Here is a 16,351-nt window from a genome sequence, read left to right on the forward strand (position 1 = left end):
TTACCATTCCTACGCGGTGGTTGAAACCTCGAGATCTTCGTTGGTGTGTAGCATCAAGGCATGTCATGGTACGCAGAGCACCGGTTTAAGGCGTGCCAGGCCATGACTGTGGCTGATGCTAGTGACGATCGTTTGGCGAATCTCGAGAATAGTTCCGGAAAAGGGAATCAGCACGAACCAATGACCTCCCGCCTCCTTAACGGAGATCAGTTGTCGTTCTCGGGTCCGAGTATCATGCACATCGCTGGACAATCGGTTGCTGTACTTGTCGGCCTCCTCGTAGTTATCGGCCGCCTACTTTGGTCTTCAGTGCCAGATTTCTGCTTCAAAGGGCCAGGAGCGTGGGTTGCTCTCAAACTCCAATTTCCATTATCAGTATATCGTACAAATCAGGCTGTCCGCATCCTCATATATTCATTACTGCAGCTGGTGCAGTATTCGTTATACCAGCCTTTGAGGTCCTTCTCGGCGTCCGTGTAGTTCTGCTCCAGGTCGTTCAATACCAGTCCCTCCACGACCTGGCATCGTCGATGCTCATCCACAACCCACTGTTCCCAGGCCGCCTGCACGATTTGTTTCTCAATGCTGTTGACGACACGCACGGCAACAAGAAGATCGTGCCGTTGAGTGCCCAGTCGTTGACGTGTATGCTGCACTGTCGTGGCTGGAGTCTGGCTCAGCCCTGCTTGAAAGTACTCCGGGTCATTTTCATCATAGAAGACACGGTAGCAAGCGCTGGAGTCCCGTGCTGGCAGATTCGCTTCTCGGCTTAGAATGTCGTCCAAGTCACTGATGTACACCGCCCTGCTCATAACAGTGTTCGGCGAGATACCAAGGCGAGCCATGAAGTTTCCAGCTCTGCGTTCATGCCACCAGTCAAGCGAGTCCCGATAGGCATGCCAACCATTGTACAGTGCCGAAAGAACAAGGGCCACCAATACGAGTTTGTTAGTAGAGATCATCTTCATGGACCATCTCAGGATACTCAGCAACGACTGCAGTAGAGTTCCCAAGGCGCTCTCCAGCGTAGAGGCAGTGCTTTGGGCCAATAGTCCAGTCATGGTCCGGGAAACAGGCTGTCTCCTCAGTTCAATGTTGAGCGTCGACGCCTCCACTAGAAGCTGAGTGGTTTCGGTCGAATGGCCAACTTGGCCGAAGATCTGAATTGCCTTTTTGGTGCGACTGTGGAGGCCGAGCTTGCGAACTTGATCCGCCACCAAATCCGCGAGATCCTGAGAATCGAGTTCAAGATCATACAGCGCCTGTCGCTCAACCAATCCTCCCAGCATCCAGGCGGTACGCAGCCACTCTATCTTGACAAAAACTGCGAGTTTACATCTGGCCTTTGCAACGTGAGTGATGACAATCTTGCTAATGAGGCGATGGTTGTGTTGGTAGGGGAGATGCCATGGGGTTCGCTTGTCTGTAATGACATAGCACAAGTGGTCACTATTGACATCGATCGTCTGGTAGTCATTAACTCGTGTAAAAGATTCTTGGCCCAGCATGTTTTTGGTGGGAATGTCGAAAGTGAACTCTCGTCGAAGCCGTCCTTCTCCAACGTTCAACCACGGCCCTTGGGTCACATTTTTTGCGCGCCTCTCATGTTGAAGCAATTGCCACAAAGCGCTTTTATCTCCAAACATGACATGGAATAATGCCTTTGCGCTGATGTCAAACTCCTTCTCAACCGCTAGTCGCAGATTTCCTGGGGGCGTATAAATCACTGGTTGAGCGGGCAATTTGAACTTCGATTCCCTCCGGCCTAGTTGAGTGTGATGTAAAGCACGGTCAACTCGCAGTGGGCCTCGTATTTCAGTTCCGATAGTTGACGCTCTACCACGATATCGGGGCCCACCCGTATCAACAGGGGTGTTTGGGGACACATCCTCCCAGCTTTCCAGACTGGGGCTCCTGTCAGGGCTCTCAGTCTCCATTTTGATCAGAGCCTTCATTAGCCTCTCCAAGTCGAGAGGCTCGTCGGAAGCACTGTTTCTTATCAAAAAGTTCAAGCGCCTTTGCAGAAGTCTCAACGGCTCGAGAAATGTTTTGATTGTGATGCGTCGGTTAGCGGCGTCGCTGGCGGCATCCTTGAGATGCAGGAAGATAAAGTCACAGTCTCGTCCGGGAGCAGCAGTGGCCTCGTCAATGGATCCAAGAGGCACACACGACGTCAGGACCAAGCCTAGGTGGTTGCTGTAGAAGTAGATGTCCCTGGAAGTCACGTAGACTCGGCCGGGGAATTCTTGTTGCTCACCTGGGTTCCAGGTCGCCCTAAACACCATGACTAGTCTGTCGTCGCATTTCACATTTGGAAACAGAAGGCGGAACTGTGCGTCCTGAGACTTGAGCTGCAAAGGATAACTGTTAGGGAAGTCAGGCACGAGTAGGTCGGTATTGAAGTGTCTCGCAGTATCTCGATCCACACTTATAGTGCTCCTGTGCTGTTTCTTACTTGGCGAGGGAGTTCTGCTTCGAGTGCCTCCCGTTTGTGGCACACTTAAGTCAAGGTGTGGAATACTATTTTGGAGGGCAACAGCCGGCCGAGTAGGCGTAGCGGATGCTTTTGGAAGAGAAAATGATGGTTGAAGCGTCGGGGTCCGCTGCGCTAGGAGTTTGACTTCGGCCTTATCATTTGGACCAGTCCGTTCAAGTCGGTTCAAAAAGGCTGTACAGGACGTCCCCCAGGTGTTGACCACAAGCCCCGTAGGAAGTCCAGTCTTGTCCGGGGCAGGACTCAAACCACGCTCTCCGGTAATGATCACTGCCGACTTGCTCAGATTGGTAGGAGATGGTACCGCAGCCAACGTCGAAGGTGCAAGACTGCTGGCAGGCATGTCTCGAAGGGCCAAAGTAAATGCACTTCGTGGCCTAGAGAACTCGCCGTCGGCATTTTGGAGCAACGGAGTACTTCCACCGATAGGCATGGGACCATGAGTGGCGGCAATTAAGCCTGCAATTCCAACGGGGAGATTTGGTGTCGATGGGCTGGCGGAGACCTGGGTTGGAGCTGGACTCTTTCTGTGCAAATCGAGCTTAGAAATGATGCGAGAGGCAGTATCACGATGGCCGCCTTCATCAAAGGCTGTTGACCTCCTCGGTAAGTCCATACTGCTCTCACGCCCGTGGTCGGTCCCTGGAATCGGCAAGGTGTGGGTCTTTTCCAGCGCGGCGACATCCTCTCCAACAGCACCCGGCTCCGTCGACCCAAGGATGAAAGTACCAAATTCGGGAATTGGTGGCGCGCTTATTGCAAATGCGGCACCAGCTTGAATATTCCCAGTACCAGAAGTGAAGCCGCGGATTCCATCACCATCATCCACCGCCCTCGATTTGGCAATGTGAAAGGCGTCAATCCACTCCACAAGCTCTGACTGGGTTTCTGCTTGAAGGAGGATCGTATTCTTGTTGGTCTTAAGCTCGAAACAGAAGCGACGTTCTTCTGCCGGGGCGGGGCGCACATTGCACAGTAGAACACCAATTCGCTCACTCTCCTCAACACCTCCTGCTCTCGCGCCTTGCAGCAGCCAGCCGAAGACTCCATTTCGAACGAATGCCCACCTCTTTACCCAGACAGTTCGCGTTGGTTTCCCACTGTAGGTTCGGAGGAACAGCCAGCCTTGCTTCTCACCGGTTTTGGAGGTGGGCTTTTTGGGTGAGCGTTGAAGGGTCGAAGTGCTGGCGCTATGGCCATGTCCGGCAAATGGAGGGACAGTTGATAAAGTGTAATCCTCCAACTCTCGTGAAGGCCGGGTTTCAAGCTCGGCCGCATCCTCCAGCTGTTTCTTCGCGGTCATGAGCTCCCTGCGGAATGTTTTTTCATTGGCCTCCAATTCCGAGAGCCAGCCCTTAATCCTCTGCATCTCCTCAGCGCTCCGTTGGAATGTCGCGGCTGTATTGTCACGCGAGAGCCGCATCTCACGCCATTGCTCAAAGAAGACCTTGACCAGGAGCTTATCCAGAGCAAATCGAAACTGTGGTGCCATACTGGAGAAGTCCATGATCGCCTTGATGTAGAGCTTGCGGGATTCATGCAATTGAAAGGCTTCCTCTCTGAGCGATGAAGGTTCTTTCGATTTGCCCAACCCAGCATATTTTCCTTGCAGATGTTCAAAGGTTTTCTGAGTAGCCTCTACCGTTCGGCGCGCATCTTTGAAAGCCCGCAGGTCATTCTGGAGGAATTGTCTTATGGGATCAATAACCATGGTAGATAATCTCTTGACCACTGCTATCATGCTCATCCAATAGTCTTTGGCACCGTCGGCGAACTTTTTCATAGCCAGGATGCTGTAGTCATGATCCAGCATTGACTCGGAGATGTTCACGGGCAGAACGGCGTGGGCTATGAAGTTGTTGAGGACATTTTCTAGCGTCAGGGCTTCGGAAACGAGTCTCGTGGAGGCTTTGGCATAGTCGTCGAGCCATTTCTCAAGGAGATCGACTTGTTCTCCATAGTGAACAACGGTGGCGCGGGCGGTGGGCGAATCGATCGCAGCTTCCTTCAAACCGACAGGAATCAGATTGATCAGTCTTCCCACATCATCGACGGGCGGCGGTGCCTGCGCCATTTCGGACGTGCAGAGGCGCGGAACTTAGGGTGGAAGAATCAGGAGTTGGATTGAATCATGTATGGGCCTTCATTTCTGCAGAAGCGATCGTGACGGAGACCGGCCTCGAGGATAGCGACCCAACGAAGAGGGAGGCGAGTACCGAGTAAGGCAGAGTAAGTTGATTCAGGAAGATTGTGCGGTGAATAATGTTGCTAGAGAAGTGGTAGCAGTAGGGTACGAAGGTAATCGATACAATCGCGTCTCCAAGAAACCAAAGTCGCGAACCCTGCGTATAATACTCACTCGTACACGATGTGGAGGTCGAGGTACATACTCCGGATCTTACTATCTCGCAGGCGGCCTGCGTAAGCATCCGCCACACCAATTACTACAGATGTAGGTACCCGATGGGTACCAACGCTGCAACGGTCCCCAAGCCACTCGGTGTACCTGCCTAATACCCGTCTCTTTCTCCTCCATCGAGGCTTATCTGGGTCTGGGCATGCGGAGAAATTTTTGAGAATTGAAATGCCAATCCGACAAAATTCACCCAGGACAGAAGAACAGTTTCCGCCTTTCTAAGCATATGTGTCTTACAAACCATGGCTCGTGAATTGCTTAGTAGCGACTCCTCGTCCGACAGCGAGGATGGTGGTGCCGATGTCCCACCAAGCGGCGAACTCAAGGTCAACGAGGCGTATGCGCGCCGATTTGAGCACAACAAGAAACGAGAGGAACTACAGCGATGTATGGCCCTTTCTCCCTCCTAGTAATGAGAACATGCTGAGACTGATCTTTTGTATAGTAGAGGAGAAGCTGGGCAAATCTTCTAGCTCGCGAAAGCGTAAGCGAGGCGAAGTCGAATCTCCCTCCGGCGACGACGAAAGTTCTGCCTCGGACGATGACTCGACCAGCGAGTCCGAAGATGAAGGGGAGCTGGCCACAGAAGCCCTCGATTCGGAGATCATGGCTACCCTCAACGCAATTCGTTCGAAAGATCCCCGTGTTTATGACAAAACCGTCACGTTTTATACCGAGAATAACGACGAGGGCGATGCAACTACAAAGACCAGAAAGGAGAAGCCGATGCACCTTCAAGATTACCACAGGCAGACTTTACTGAATGGTGGTGTCCAGCCGGAAGAAGAAGATCCTGTCCCTCTGACATACAACCAAGAGCAAGAGCAACTAAAGAAGTCCATCATCGGAGAGATCAACGCTGCCGCAGAGCACGAGGATGACGAGGACGAAGAAGACGAACATCAGTTTCTCAGCGCGAAGAGAAGGGAAAAGCTACCTAGATCTGAGGTTGTTTTGGACGTGGAAAGCGCGGAAAAAGATCCTGAAACTTTCTTGTCAAACTTCATGGTCTCTCGGGCTTGGGCGGCTCCGGACCCTTCTAATCTGCACCCTTTCGAGTCGGACGACGATGAAGAAGACAAGAGAGCAGATGAGTTTGAAGAGGCATACAATCTGCGATTCGAGGACCCTGAGAAGTCAAATGAGACTCTGCGCTCTCATGCGAGAGACTTGGCTGCCAAATACTCTGTTCGGAGACAAGAGGCGAATCCGCGACAAAAGAAGCGAGAAGCCGAGAAGGCGAAGAAAGAAGCTGAAAAGCAGCAGCGAAAGGAAGAAAAAGCCCGTCTTCGCAAGTTAAAAATCGAAGAGCTTGAAGAGAAGGTGCGCAGAATCAAGCGAGCTGCCGGTATCAAGACTCAGGACTTGCGGCCAGAGGATTGGGCGCACTTGGTTGACGACGACTGGGATGACACCAAATGGGAGGAGATGATGCAGAAACGGTTTGGCGATGAATATTACGCAGAGGAAGATCTCCCGAGCGACGACAACACGGGTGGAAAAAAGCGGAAACCTCGAAAGCCCAAATTTGACGACGACCTGGACATCAAGGATATAGTGCCTGATTTCGAAGAAAACGATAAAGCGGACTTCAGTCTGACTGATGAAGAACCTCTTCCAAAGAAGGCGAAGAAAGTCAAGCAGTCTGTGGAAGAGAGCAAGCGGGACACAAAGAAAGAACGACGGATCATTGAACAACTAGTGGCTGATCAACTTCAATTGGAGCTCGACGCATCCTTGCCCAACAAGAAGACTGGTGGATTCACATACCGTGAGACATCTCCCAAGAGCTTTGGTCTTACTGCAAGAGATATATTGCTAGCCGATGACAAGAAATTGAACGAGTTTGTCGGGCTCAAGAAACTGGCATCATTCCGCGATCCAGAGAAGAAGCGCAAGGACCTGAAGAATCTGGGGAAGAAAGCACGGTTGAGGAAGTGGCGGTTGGAAACCTTTGGCAATAAGGAAGGATTGCAGGCAAGCAATTTGATTCCTGCGCAACCTGAGGCCGGTCAAGATAGGGATGAAGGAGATGAAGCTGCAGTAGACATCAGGACGGAGGGAGCAAAGAAAAAGAAGAGAAGGAGGAACAAAAAGTCGAAGACAGAAGTCGATGCTGTTGCTTGATTATTGTGGAGGTGTATACCAAGTATGGAGCCTTTCGAACGCCTGGACCTCGGAAGGAAAAGGGGAAGCAAACTTAGGTCAGGGTGAGCGACGCCCCCTCAGCCTTGCCACCATTTCTTGTGATGGATGTACTCGGTAGATCGGGTTCACATGCCTTTAGTGGGACCCCTCATGTTTCGGTATTCGATGTCCTCTTGTTTCCCATGACCGACATAGGTGTGTTCAGTACCTCCTGTTTCAGGCAGAGAGCGTGCTCAAAAAGATTACAAAACCCTCAACTCGTATTCGTACCTTGTAAAGAGCCTCATGCGGCCCGGTTAAGGTTCTCTGGAGATCTCTGGAGAAGCTGTGGATCGATGAGGGAGCAAGACTGCTTTCCGGAAAAATGGGCGGAAGAATGGGCGATATTTTGAGAAAATAACTACTCTGGTTGAGTGCAATGGTCTTGTAGGCAACCGAAGGAGCCGCCCAGTGGCTGACCAGAGCCTGACACCATCCCCCGGGCAAGCGCGATAGGGGCCACGGGCGAACCGGTTGCTGTGCAGAGAGTGATCTTTTTTTCCCTCAGCGGAGACAAAATTTTGATTGCGGACGATAATTGCCCGGGGCGGACAGTGCTGAGATTTCGCTGGTCGCTCGGGAAAAGTGCACACAAGCACCTCGCATTGACGGTTGTGCTGAGGGAGATCCGGGCCTTACCACATTAGGTTTAGCACGAGTCGAGCTCCCAATCCCTTTGAAAAATACCTGTCCGCTTCTAAACTTCCTCCATCTTTCTTTTTCGCATCTTCGCATCTTTTTCTTGCGTCCACCCATCACTGCCCTTCCTTCTCTCCTCTCAATCATAGTCCTTAGTTCTTCATAACCACCGTCAAGATGGCCAAAGGGTTAGTTCACACTCTATCCGCTGTCGATTCGTGCTCTTCTACAGCAGTTATCGTTACCGAGCGGCCTCCTTGAGCTGCACGGACTGCCTCCGAGCACACTTCCAGCCGAACTTGTGCATACTGATGCTGACTTCTGCCATCTAGAGAAGTGGACCAAGGGTCCAAGACGATATGGGGCATGCCCGGTAAGACCTCACTGTCGTTGATGTCGAACGTCCAGGACTCGAGGAGCTCCGGGCTTCCCACTACGACGATTCGATCATCAGAAGCCGCGGTCAATCGGAACTAACTCTGGACCCTAGGTTTCGTCGTCGACTTTTTGATGGGTGGTGTTTCTGCCGCTGTCTCGGTGAGTAACTCTCCAGTTCCGGTAGACAGTGAATGTGAACCGTGAAGCTGACAAATTTTGCTAGAAAACTGCCGCTGCTCCCATTGAGCGTGTCAAGCTCTTGATCCAGAATCAGGTATGTGTACCTGCTCCACCCCATCGAATATATCTGCACGAGGCATACGAAACCCTCTCCCATGCCCAATAGGTCCCCCGGACAATATACCCAGAAAAATTCTCTTATCAATAACTGTTGATATGATGACCACACTCAAGTTGACTATACCGAGCATAACCACTTACACCATGACGTATAGGATGAAATGCTCAAAGCCGGTCGTCTTGACCGCAAATACACCGGTATCGTCGACTGCTTCAGCAGAACCATGAAGAGCGAGGGTGTTATGGCTCTGTGGAGAGGTAACACTGCCAACGTTATCCGATACTTCCCTACCCAGGCGCTCAACTTCGCCTTCCGTGATACCTACAAGTCCATGTTCGCCTTCAAGAAGGAGCGCGATGGATACTGGAAGTGGATGGCCGGTAACTTGGCCTCGGGTGGTGCTGCTGGTGCCACTTCCCTCCTCTTCGTCTACTCCCTCGATTATGCTCGGTATGTCTCACACCCCATATAAACACCCTTCCAGTATGCTGATACAGATATTCACAGTACCCGTCTTGCCAACGATGCCAAGTCTGCTTCCAAGGGTGGTGAGCGTCAATTCAACGGTCTCGTCGATGTCTACCGCAAGACCCTGGCTTCCGATGGTATTGCCGGTCTCTACCGTGGTTTCGGTCCTTCCGTCCTTGGTATAATCGTCTACCGCGGTCTGTACTTCGGCATGTACGACTCCATCAAGCCTGTTCTCTTGGTCGGTCCTCTTGAGGGTAACTTCTTGGCCTCTTTCTTGCTCGGCTGGGGTGTCACCACTGGTGCCGGTATCGCTTCCTACCCTCTTGATACCATCCGTCGTCGCATGATGATGACGTCCGGCGAGGTAAGTTTACCACCGACTACAACTGCAGGATGCGAACTTGTCTAACCACATAACACAGGCTGTCAAATACAAGAGCTCTTTCGACGCTGCCCAGAAGATCATGGCTGCTGAGGGTGTCCGGTCCTTCTTCAAGGGTGCTGGTGCCAACATTCTCCGTGGTGTCGCTGGTGCCGGTGTGCTCTCCATCTACGACCGTATGTTTCAACCCGCTCTCATCGATGCATCTCGTGCTAACAAATTTTACAGAGGTCCAACTTCTCATGTTCGGCAAGAAGTTCAAGGGTGGTTCTGGTTAAGCGCCTCGTCACTTTACTGCGACGATCCGACAAGCGACTGTTCCAATCGCACAAAATGGTGTAGTTGAGGTGCAATGGGGGTAATGGCGCGCCTTCAGTTGGAAGGTTCAAAAGGCGGTGCGAGACTGTACGATGATATGGTGAGGTTGGTTGCAGGTGCTGGGGTGCGGCGACCAAGTCGAGGAAGATGAAACACATTTTGCAAATAGAGACGACACAAACGGGGATTGACGAGGGGAAATGGCCACGTTGAAACTCGTTGGGGGTTTTGTTCACAATATGCAATGGGGTTTCTTGCTTTACAAACATCCTTTCGTTTCTTTCACTCCGGTCTGCAATTGTACTTTACTGCCTTGACTTGTGCTGTCAAGCATCTCACTTTGCTCCCTCCTGCAGTCTTTGAACCCTTTAGTTTTCGCTGTAGCCCTCCCTTGTCTGAGTACACTCACTCGCCTAGTAGGATTTTTGTGGCTGCCCGTAACTGCGTTCGTTGGTCCGCTTACAAGCGACATCCACGAACTGCCATTGAAGTACTAAGTCGCATCCATCTATCTCGTACCCGCCACCCAATGACTAGGGAATCCCCTGCAGGAAGATCTGAAAGTAGTCTTTACCCTTTTTTCAACCCTTTTAGTCCCATACCGCATTTTTGCTCAGTAAATATTCATATTGATATTGGCTAGATAGATAGGTACGTCTACTCGGTACATTAGCCCTCCGCCAATCCTTATCCTTATTCTACGGAGTAGCGGACGAACGGCTTCGCCAACCCAAGTCCCAAGCATTCCCAACAAACAGCAAGATATTGTTGCCCTTTCGACGATCCCAGTACCACCAAGCCCATGCATTTTGTTCGTAAGAGAGTGAAAGAAGTGTCTTTCATTGGATAAATCGTCCAGGTTACATGTCCCTGTGCCATTGACCGATTCGATAACCTTTTCCCTGCTTTCTTGCCTTGCCCTTCCAGGAACCGTTTACCCCTTCATCGTTAATACACAACTCTTGTCTCGAACCAAAAAGAAAGAATTGCTCCCGCCTCCGCCAGTGTATGTATCACTAGGATCTGAATCTCAAATATCATCTTCGCCATTGATATGCTTCCATATCTGCCTTTCCGTCGCACTCAGTCTTTTGCCCGCGGCCCTCGCCCACAACATGGCCGTCTTCACGACCGTCCCGTTCGAGTCGCTGTCTTCCGAGCCATAACCGCCCCATTCTCCGTCCAATATGCCACCTCTTTTCGAGTATGATAGTGGGGAAAGGGTGGCGCGGTAGTCGTTCTCTTGGCACGATTCGACGGGTTTGTCGTCAAAGGAGCTATGATGGTCTTGTTGATACCCTGGCGGGTGGGAGAGGTCCTGAGGCTGCGAGGAGTTGTAGCTGGGACTTGTGGTGGTGGAAGTTACGCCTGCAGGTGGGATGGAACGGGTCGCCGTGTATGGCATGTAGGCGGTGGACGACGTGGATTGAATGGGCAGTGGGCGGGAGTGTGTGGGAGTTTGTGCTTGTACCGGGACAACCATCTGACGCTGTGGGGATGCGTGTGGCGACAACCCTGGTTGGTACCGTGGGATTTCGAGGGGCTGTGGAGGAAGGGGTACGGTGGAGTGTGGTGAACGACTGGTAAAAGGTGAGGGCACTGCACCTGGCTGTGGTGGTGGAGGGCTGACTTCGGATGTGGTTGTCGTGTTGGTTGAAGTGGGCGTCGCTTCATATCTATTGTTGTAACCGCTGGCTAACGTGTTGGTTGGTTGCGGGACTGCCGGCGCTCCAGGTTGCGCAGGCTGCTGTGAGAATAAGGGACCGCTGGAACGGCTTGTGGATGTTGGCTGGCAATCATCGTCTAAAGGCGTATACCGAGCGGCGGCAGTGCTGGGCGTCAGTACACCGAGAGGATGCGATGGGAGGTTGGTGTTTATGGGCGAGGCAGAATGGACTGGTATGGGGGCCATGGTCAATGGGGCAGCACGCGAGCTGCTGGGATGTACTCTTCTGTTCCTAAGGTTGAGGGGGTCAAGCGTGTCTTGTCTTTCGAAGCAAGAGAATGAATGAGAAGTGGCAGAAAGAAATAGTAAAGAAGTGACAAAGTAAACTAGTATACTCTTTCTCGTCTTTTTGTGGGTGAGACGGTTGACAGACTGCGCGTTTGTGCTCGACTGTTCAAGGGATAAATTCGCAAAGGGCTGGCGTCATCGAAGGCACGAACGAGCGGGTTGGAACGGTCAACGGCCACTCCCTTGGATCTCAAATACCAACATCACCAATGCGAAGAAGAGTCCGCCACGTAGAGAGATAGAGACAGCCTTGATGAGACGGAATCGAATAAAAGGTCTTTATCGAGTGCATGCGCATACGGCTAGTTGATACCTGCCTGGTGACAAAGTGCAGACAGTCCTTTGATGCCAACTGGAAAGACGGGTATCTTCAGCTTTCCGCGACAACAACGCCTCTGTTTGCGGCAATTGTACACAGAGACATGACCCTTAATAAGTCCAAATGCAGAACTGTGGTGACACAAAGAATGCGCCATGGGGGCGAGCGAGCGACGCGGCGAGCGGGAAGCGCGCCAAGCCGGTATGATCTATGCCAAGCCCTCGCTGTGAGGCCCGCTCTGATTGGCTGTCGGCACACTGCACGAAATGATGCATCCCGGAAAAACTTCTATACTAGTGCAATCATTTGATCCATCATGATGGTCGGGCACATGCAAAGCGTTCAGCATAATTTCCTGAGCAAGAGCTGATTACTCTGCGCGCATCTCTACGACGGCTCTCTAATTTCAGTCCAATTTGTGACTGTGATCTATTCCGAAGATCCCTTTCAACAAGGCACCAAGCATCTCCTCCAACCATCTGACAGTGTCACAACTGCTCTCCGAAGCACCGCGTGCTTGATTCGTGTCTCTTGATTCGCTCATTCGGCCAGGCGCATCTCAACCCGGTTGTTGCACCCTCTTCCCCAACTGGTCCCTCTGCTATTTCACGAACACACGGTCTTGTGAGCCCTAAACCATCGTTGGACCCGAGCCTGACGTCGGGGCCACCTTGGTACCGAAAATTTCAACATTGGGAGCAAAGCTCGCATCAAACACACATCCTGCTCACAGAAAGAACTTTCCACCATTCAAGCCTCGCCTTGAACGGCATTCTCCCACCGCTTCTCGCTCGGCCAATGTCACATATACCGCTTCTTCGACCATCGCAGAGTGGTCATTCTGTCCGCTAACACACCTGGAAAAGTGTCGCCCATCGCGGGGCCCCCCAAAAGAGCCTTGTCAGGGCCGACTCTATTCGTTATAGTGGCATTTGAGTCAATCTCTTTTATATTCTCGCACCACCAAACATGTAACGTTCTCTTTGATTCCTCTCATACCCTGGCACTAATCCAATCAGGAAATTCGGCAAGCAGATCCAACGCCAGCAGTTGGATCTTCCTGAATATGCGGCCAGTTTCCTCAACTACAAGGCCCTCAAAAGGGTGTGACAAGACTTTATGTATTCGTTAAGAGAAGACTCTGCTCACCATGTCATTCAGCTCATCAAACAACTCAGTGCTACTCCTACCATTAGCGCCCAAGGAGGTCCCACCACCCTCGACGCACAGGCCGCACTTAGAGCGAATAAAGAGGTTTTCTTCTTCCGACTGGTGGGCGCCTCATCATCTTCCGCACTTCCCGCCATTCTCTGATACAAGTTGTAGGAACGTGAGATAGAAAAGGTCAACGTCTTTTATCTCCAGAAAGAGGCAGAGGTATAGAAATTCACATGTTGACGAAGTTGGCCTCTAACCCCGGTCCAGTTTTCTCTTCGTCTGAAAACGTTGCTTGACAAGAAAAGGGTCATCCAAGCAAGAATAGCAGCCAGCTCCAGACTCTCTGCTAGTTTCGCAACGTTGGTCGAGGGATTTCAACAGTTCGACAATGATCTCAACAAACTTCAAGTAGGAAGGGTGCGTTCTAGACAAGGACCCTAGTAGCTGACACGTCGCAGCAATTTGTCGAAGTCAACGAAACCGCAATTTCAAAGATTCTGAAAAAGGTCTGGTTGACCTACCACTTATTTTGAATTAGGGACTGATCTTTTGTAGTGGGACAAAACGTCGAAGGTGGACCACTGTCTATACCCGCGCCTCTGGGGTGAGCTGACACCAGTGACAGTCAAGAACGAAAGAGATCTATCTCCAACGTGCCGTCGAAATCCAACCTTGTTTCAATCGCGATGTACTTCGGGACCTCGCAGACCGAGCGACAACGGCGAGACTTGATTTGGAGGCATGGGCAGAGGGTGAAAATATTCAGTACGAAGTATCGAGACAACAAGATCGCATGATAGGACAACGTGTGGGTACGGAAGAGAGTGATATCGACATTCAGATTCTTCAAGCCTCTGCCGCCAGTAATATTGGTGCCCTTCGAGAATGGTTTGCCAGACTGGGCAACTCCCCGGACGCACGCGATCGTTTCACCAGAATATTCCTTGCGACAATCTCCGAAGCACCTGACGATTCTTTGAACCTATTCCTGAACTCGGGCCTGGTCGATATCCACGCCGAAGATGACATCAACGAACGAAACTGTTTACACGAAGCTGCAATTTATGGCAAAGATGTTGTGTTGGATTATGCTCTTAGTCATGGAATTGACCTCACCCGTCTGGATGTGTATGGGAGGGTACCACTGCACTATGCATGCTTAAGAGGACGCCTTGCTATGGTTGAAAAATTGCTGGCAGCAGGACCAAACACCATCGACATGAAAGACCACGACAACTTTACACCGTTGATCCATAGCATTGTGCGACACCGGGTCGAGTGTGTTCGCCTTCTCCTCGCGAACAACGCAAGGATCGATCCGCAGTCTGACGCAGATCACATTCCCCTGAACTTGGCCTGTCAACATGGATCAATTGAAGTTGCCGCCTTACTGTTGGAAAGAAACGCAAAACTTCTTCCCGATGCAGAGGGTCTTTTCCCCCAACATCTTGTGGCTCGCTCCAGTCAAAAAGCCGATCTTCTCTTGCTCCTCCGTCAGCACGGGGCGGACTTGAATCAGCGCGATAAGTTGTACCAGTGGACGCCACTATTCCATGCCGCAAGCGAGGGTCGAGTTGAATGCCTGCGAGCACTGCTCGAAAACGGTGCTGACCCTGAGGCTCTGGACGAAAAGGGCCTTACAGCCATGTATTACGCCACATGGGAAGGCCACCTGGAATGTATGGAACTTCTTTGGCGGCAAAGCAGTCACCATCGCGCCGAACGCAGATCTTCCACCCTGTTAGGACCTGTTGTCCCACCCCATAGCCAGATGCTAGCAATGGAGATCACGCCCGAGGAACCCACAGGAGCTGAGGGCGACGGAATTCCTGACTTATCCCTGCCGCCACCGATCATACCGTTGCGGCGCTACGGACACAACTTCCTCGATACGAAAACATTCATTGCCCTCAACTTCGACCGGACGTCGAAAGCCATACAATTTTTCAATGAAGCGAGGTATCCTGCGGCCCGCCTAACCATTTCCTCGAAAACCTCTGACCTCATTCCTCGCAATTTAATGCTGCCGATACAAGAGGACGCCAGGTCCGTGTACTTTCAAGTGGATAATCTCAGCACCTTCTCTGTGGATTTCGAGATTTACCCGACGTTTGGATCGAAAGTGATAGCCAAGTCGGTCGCCCTTCCGGATGTGTTTCGCGCCATCGCAAGCAGCGCTGGCACGTGCTGTCTTCCACTGTTTGACCCAAGGCTCCGGTCGGTGGGACAGATACAGTTCGATTTCCAGGTCATCAAACCGTACCAGGGTACGCCGTTGGAGATTACACAATTTGCACCGTATTGGAAGGCCACAAGCGCTTTAGACGATCACAGCGGGTTAGTTACGGGATCGAGTCTTTCTGGGGACTACCTCAGACTAACGATACAGCTCACCCGGGACGGTGTTCCTGTGAGCTACCCGTCTTATTTTGTGACCTACAACAACCTCGACGTCTCACTCTGTCAGCTCCAATATGAGACACTCGTGAAACTTGGCATGAAAGGCCGTCTTTTCAACAATGATGGAACACCGACCCTGGACAGCATTGATATCATCGAGTGGCGAGACCGACTGTCTGGCTCCGTCTTTGGGCTTCGAGAGATCCTGATGGCGGTACCCTCACACATCAACCTCAATCTGCATATTCTGTATCCGACAAGCCATGAAGATTTCTCGCTGGGAGTGTATTCGAATATTGACATCAACACCTTCGCTGACGCGATTCTGACCGAAGTGTTCGATCACGCAAGGGCTTTACGCGCACAGGCTCCCGACCTGACTCGTTCCATTGTGTTCTCCTCTTTCAACAGCAACATCTGCACTGCCCTGAACTGGAAGCAGCCCAACTTCCCCGTCCTACTGTGCAACGATTTGGGCAATTCGCCAAACGCCTACCACTCATCTTCAAATCTCATCGAAACTGCTTCGCAACGAGGGACGTCGATCAAAGAGTCGGCACGCTTGGCACAACTGAACAACTTTATGGGATTGACTTGCTCGGCACGGATTTTGCAGATGGTGCCTGCTTTGACGGAAACTCTCAAGCAAGCAGGACTGGTGCTTGTTTCGGATGCGTCGGCGGACACTGACAGTGGAGGCCATCAGCAATCGCACTCACACGAGCAAGCGCAGAGCTCGACCTTTTCGATGTTACCGGATGGCGTCAACGGTATTATGAAGGCGAACGGCATTTTACGATTCAACGAGACAGTCGACATGTAGAAGCAACATCTTCCCCCCAGAGCGGGGCTTGAGGAAGATGCTTGGCATATG

General features: G+C 51.6%; 5 protein-coding genes across 5 annotated transcripts; 3 read left to right on the forward strand and 2 right to left on the reverse strand.

Annotated features, from left to right (window-relative positions):
• Window positions 1-389: 389 nt before the first annotated feature.
• On the reverse strand, window positions 390-4,568 carry AYO20_03713 (hypothetical protein; the record flags this gene model as incomplete). Its single annotated transcript, XM_022642013.1, has 1 exon — window positions 390-4,568. One exon carries the CDS (start codon window positions 4,566-4,568, stop codon window positions 390-392), a length of 4,179 nt encoding a protein of 1,392 aa, XP_022501956.1.
• Window positions 4,569-5,152: 584 nt separating this feature from the next.
• AYO20_03714 (hypothetical protein) lies at window positions 5,153-7,037 on the forward strand (the record flags this gene model as incomplete). The annotated part of the gene is made up of 2 exons (XM_022642014.1): window positions 5,153-5,297; window positions 5,356-7,037. The coding sequence occupies 2 exons, from the start codon at window positions 5,153-5,155 to the stop codon at window positions 7,035-7,037; spliced, it is 1,827 nt and encodes a 608-aa protein (XP_022501957.1).
• An 876-nt stretch (window positions 7,038-7,913) lies between these two features.
• On the forward strand, window positions 7,914-9,546 carry AYO20_03715 (ADP,ATP carrier protein; the record flags this gene model as incomplete). Its single annotated transcript, XM_022642015.1, has 8 exons — window positions 7,914-7,924; window positions 8,069-8,109; window positions 8,227-8,273; window positions 8,338-8,388; window positions 8,570-8,865; window positions 8,923-9,250; window positions 9,309-9,444; window positions 9,497-9,546. The coding sequence occupies 8 exons, from the start codon at window positions 7,914-7,916 to the stop codon at window positions 9,544-9,546; spliced, it is 960 nt and encodes a 319-aa protein (XP_022501958.1).
• A 1,070-nt stretch (window positions 9,547-10,616) lies between these two features.
• On the reverse strand, window positions 10,617-11,498 carry AYO20_03716 (hypothetical protein; the record flags this gene model as incomplete). The annotated part of the gene is made up of 1 exon (XM_022642016.1): window positions 10,617-11,498. One exon carries the CDS (start codon window positions 11,496-11,498, stop codon window positions 10,617-10,619), a length of 882 nt encoding a protein of 293 aa, XP_022501959.1.
• A 576-nt stretch (window positions 11,499-12,074) lies between these two features.
• Window positions 12,075-16,300, forward strand: AYO20_03717 (hypothetical protein; the record flags this gene model as incomplete). The annotated part of the gene is made up of 8 exons (XM_022642017.1): window positions 12,075-12,145; window positions 12,939-13,023; window positions 13,081-13,191; window positions 13,246-13,296; window positions 13,345-13,485; window positions 13,536-13,583; window positions 13,633-13,650; window positions 13,703-16,300. 8 exons carry the CDS (start codon window positions 12,075-12,077, stop codon window positions 16,298-16,300), a joined length of 3,123 nt encoding a protein of 1,040 aa, XP_022501960.1.
• Between the last annotated feature and the right edge of the window lie 51 nt (window positions 16,301-16,351).

This window comes from Fonsecaea nubica (genome assembly GCF_001646965.1).
Source record: "Fonsecaea nubica strain CBS 269.64 chromosome Unknown Scaff18, whole genome shotgun sequence".
NCBI lineage: Eukaryota > Fungi > Ascomycota > Eurotiomycetes > Chaetothyriales > Herpotrichiellaceae > Fonsecaea > Fonsecaea nubica.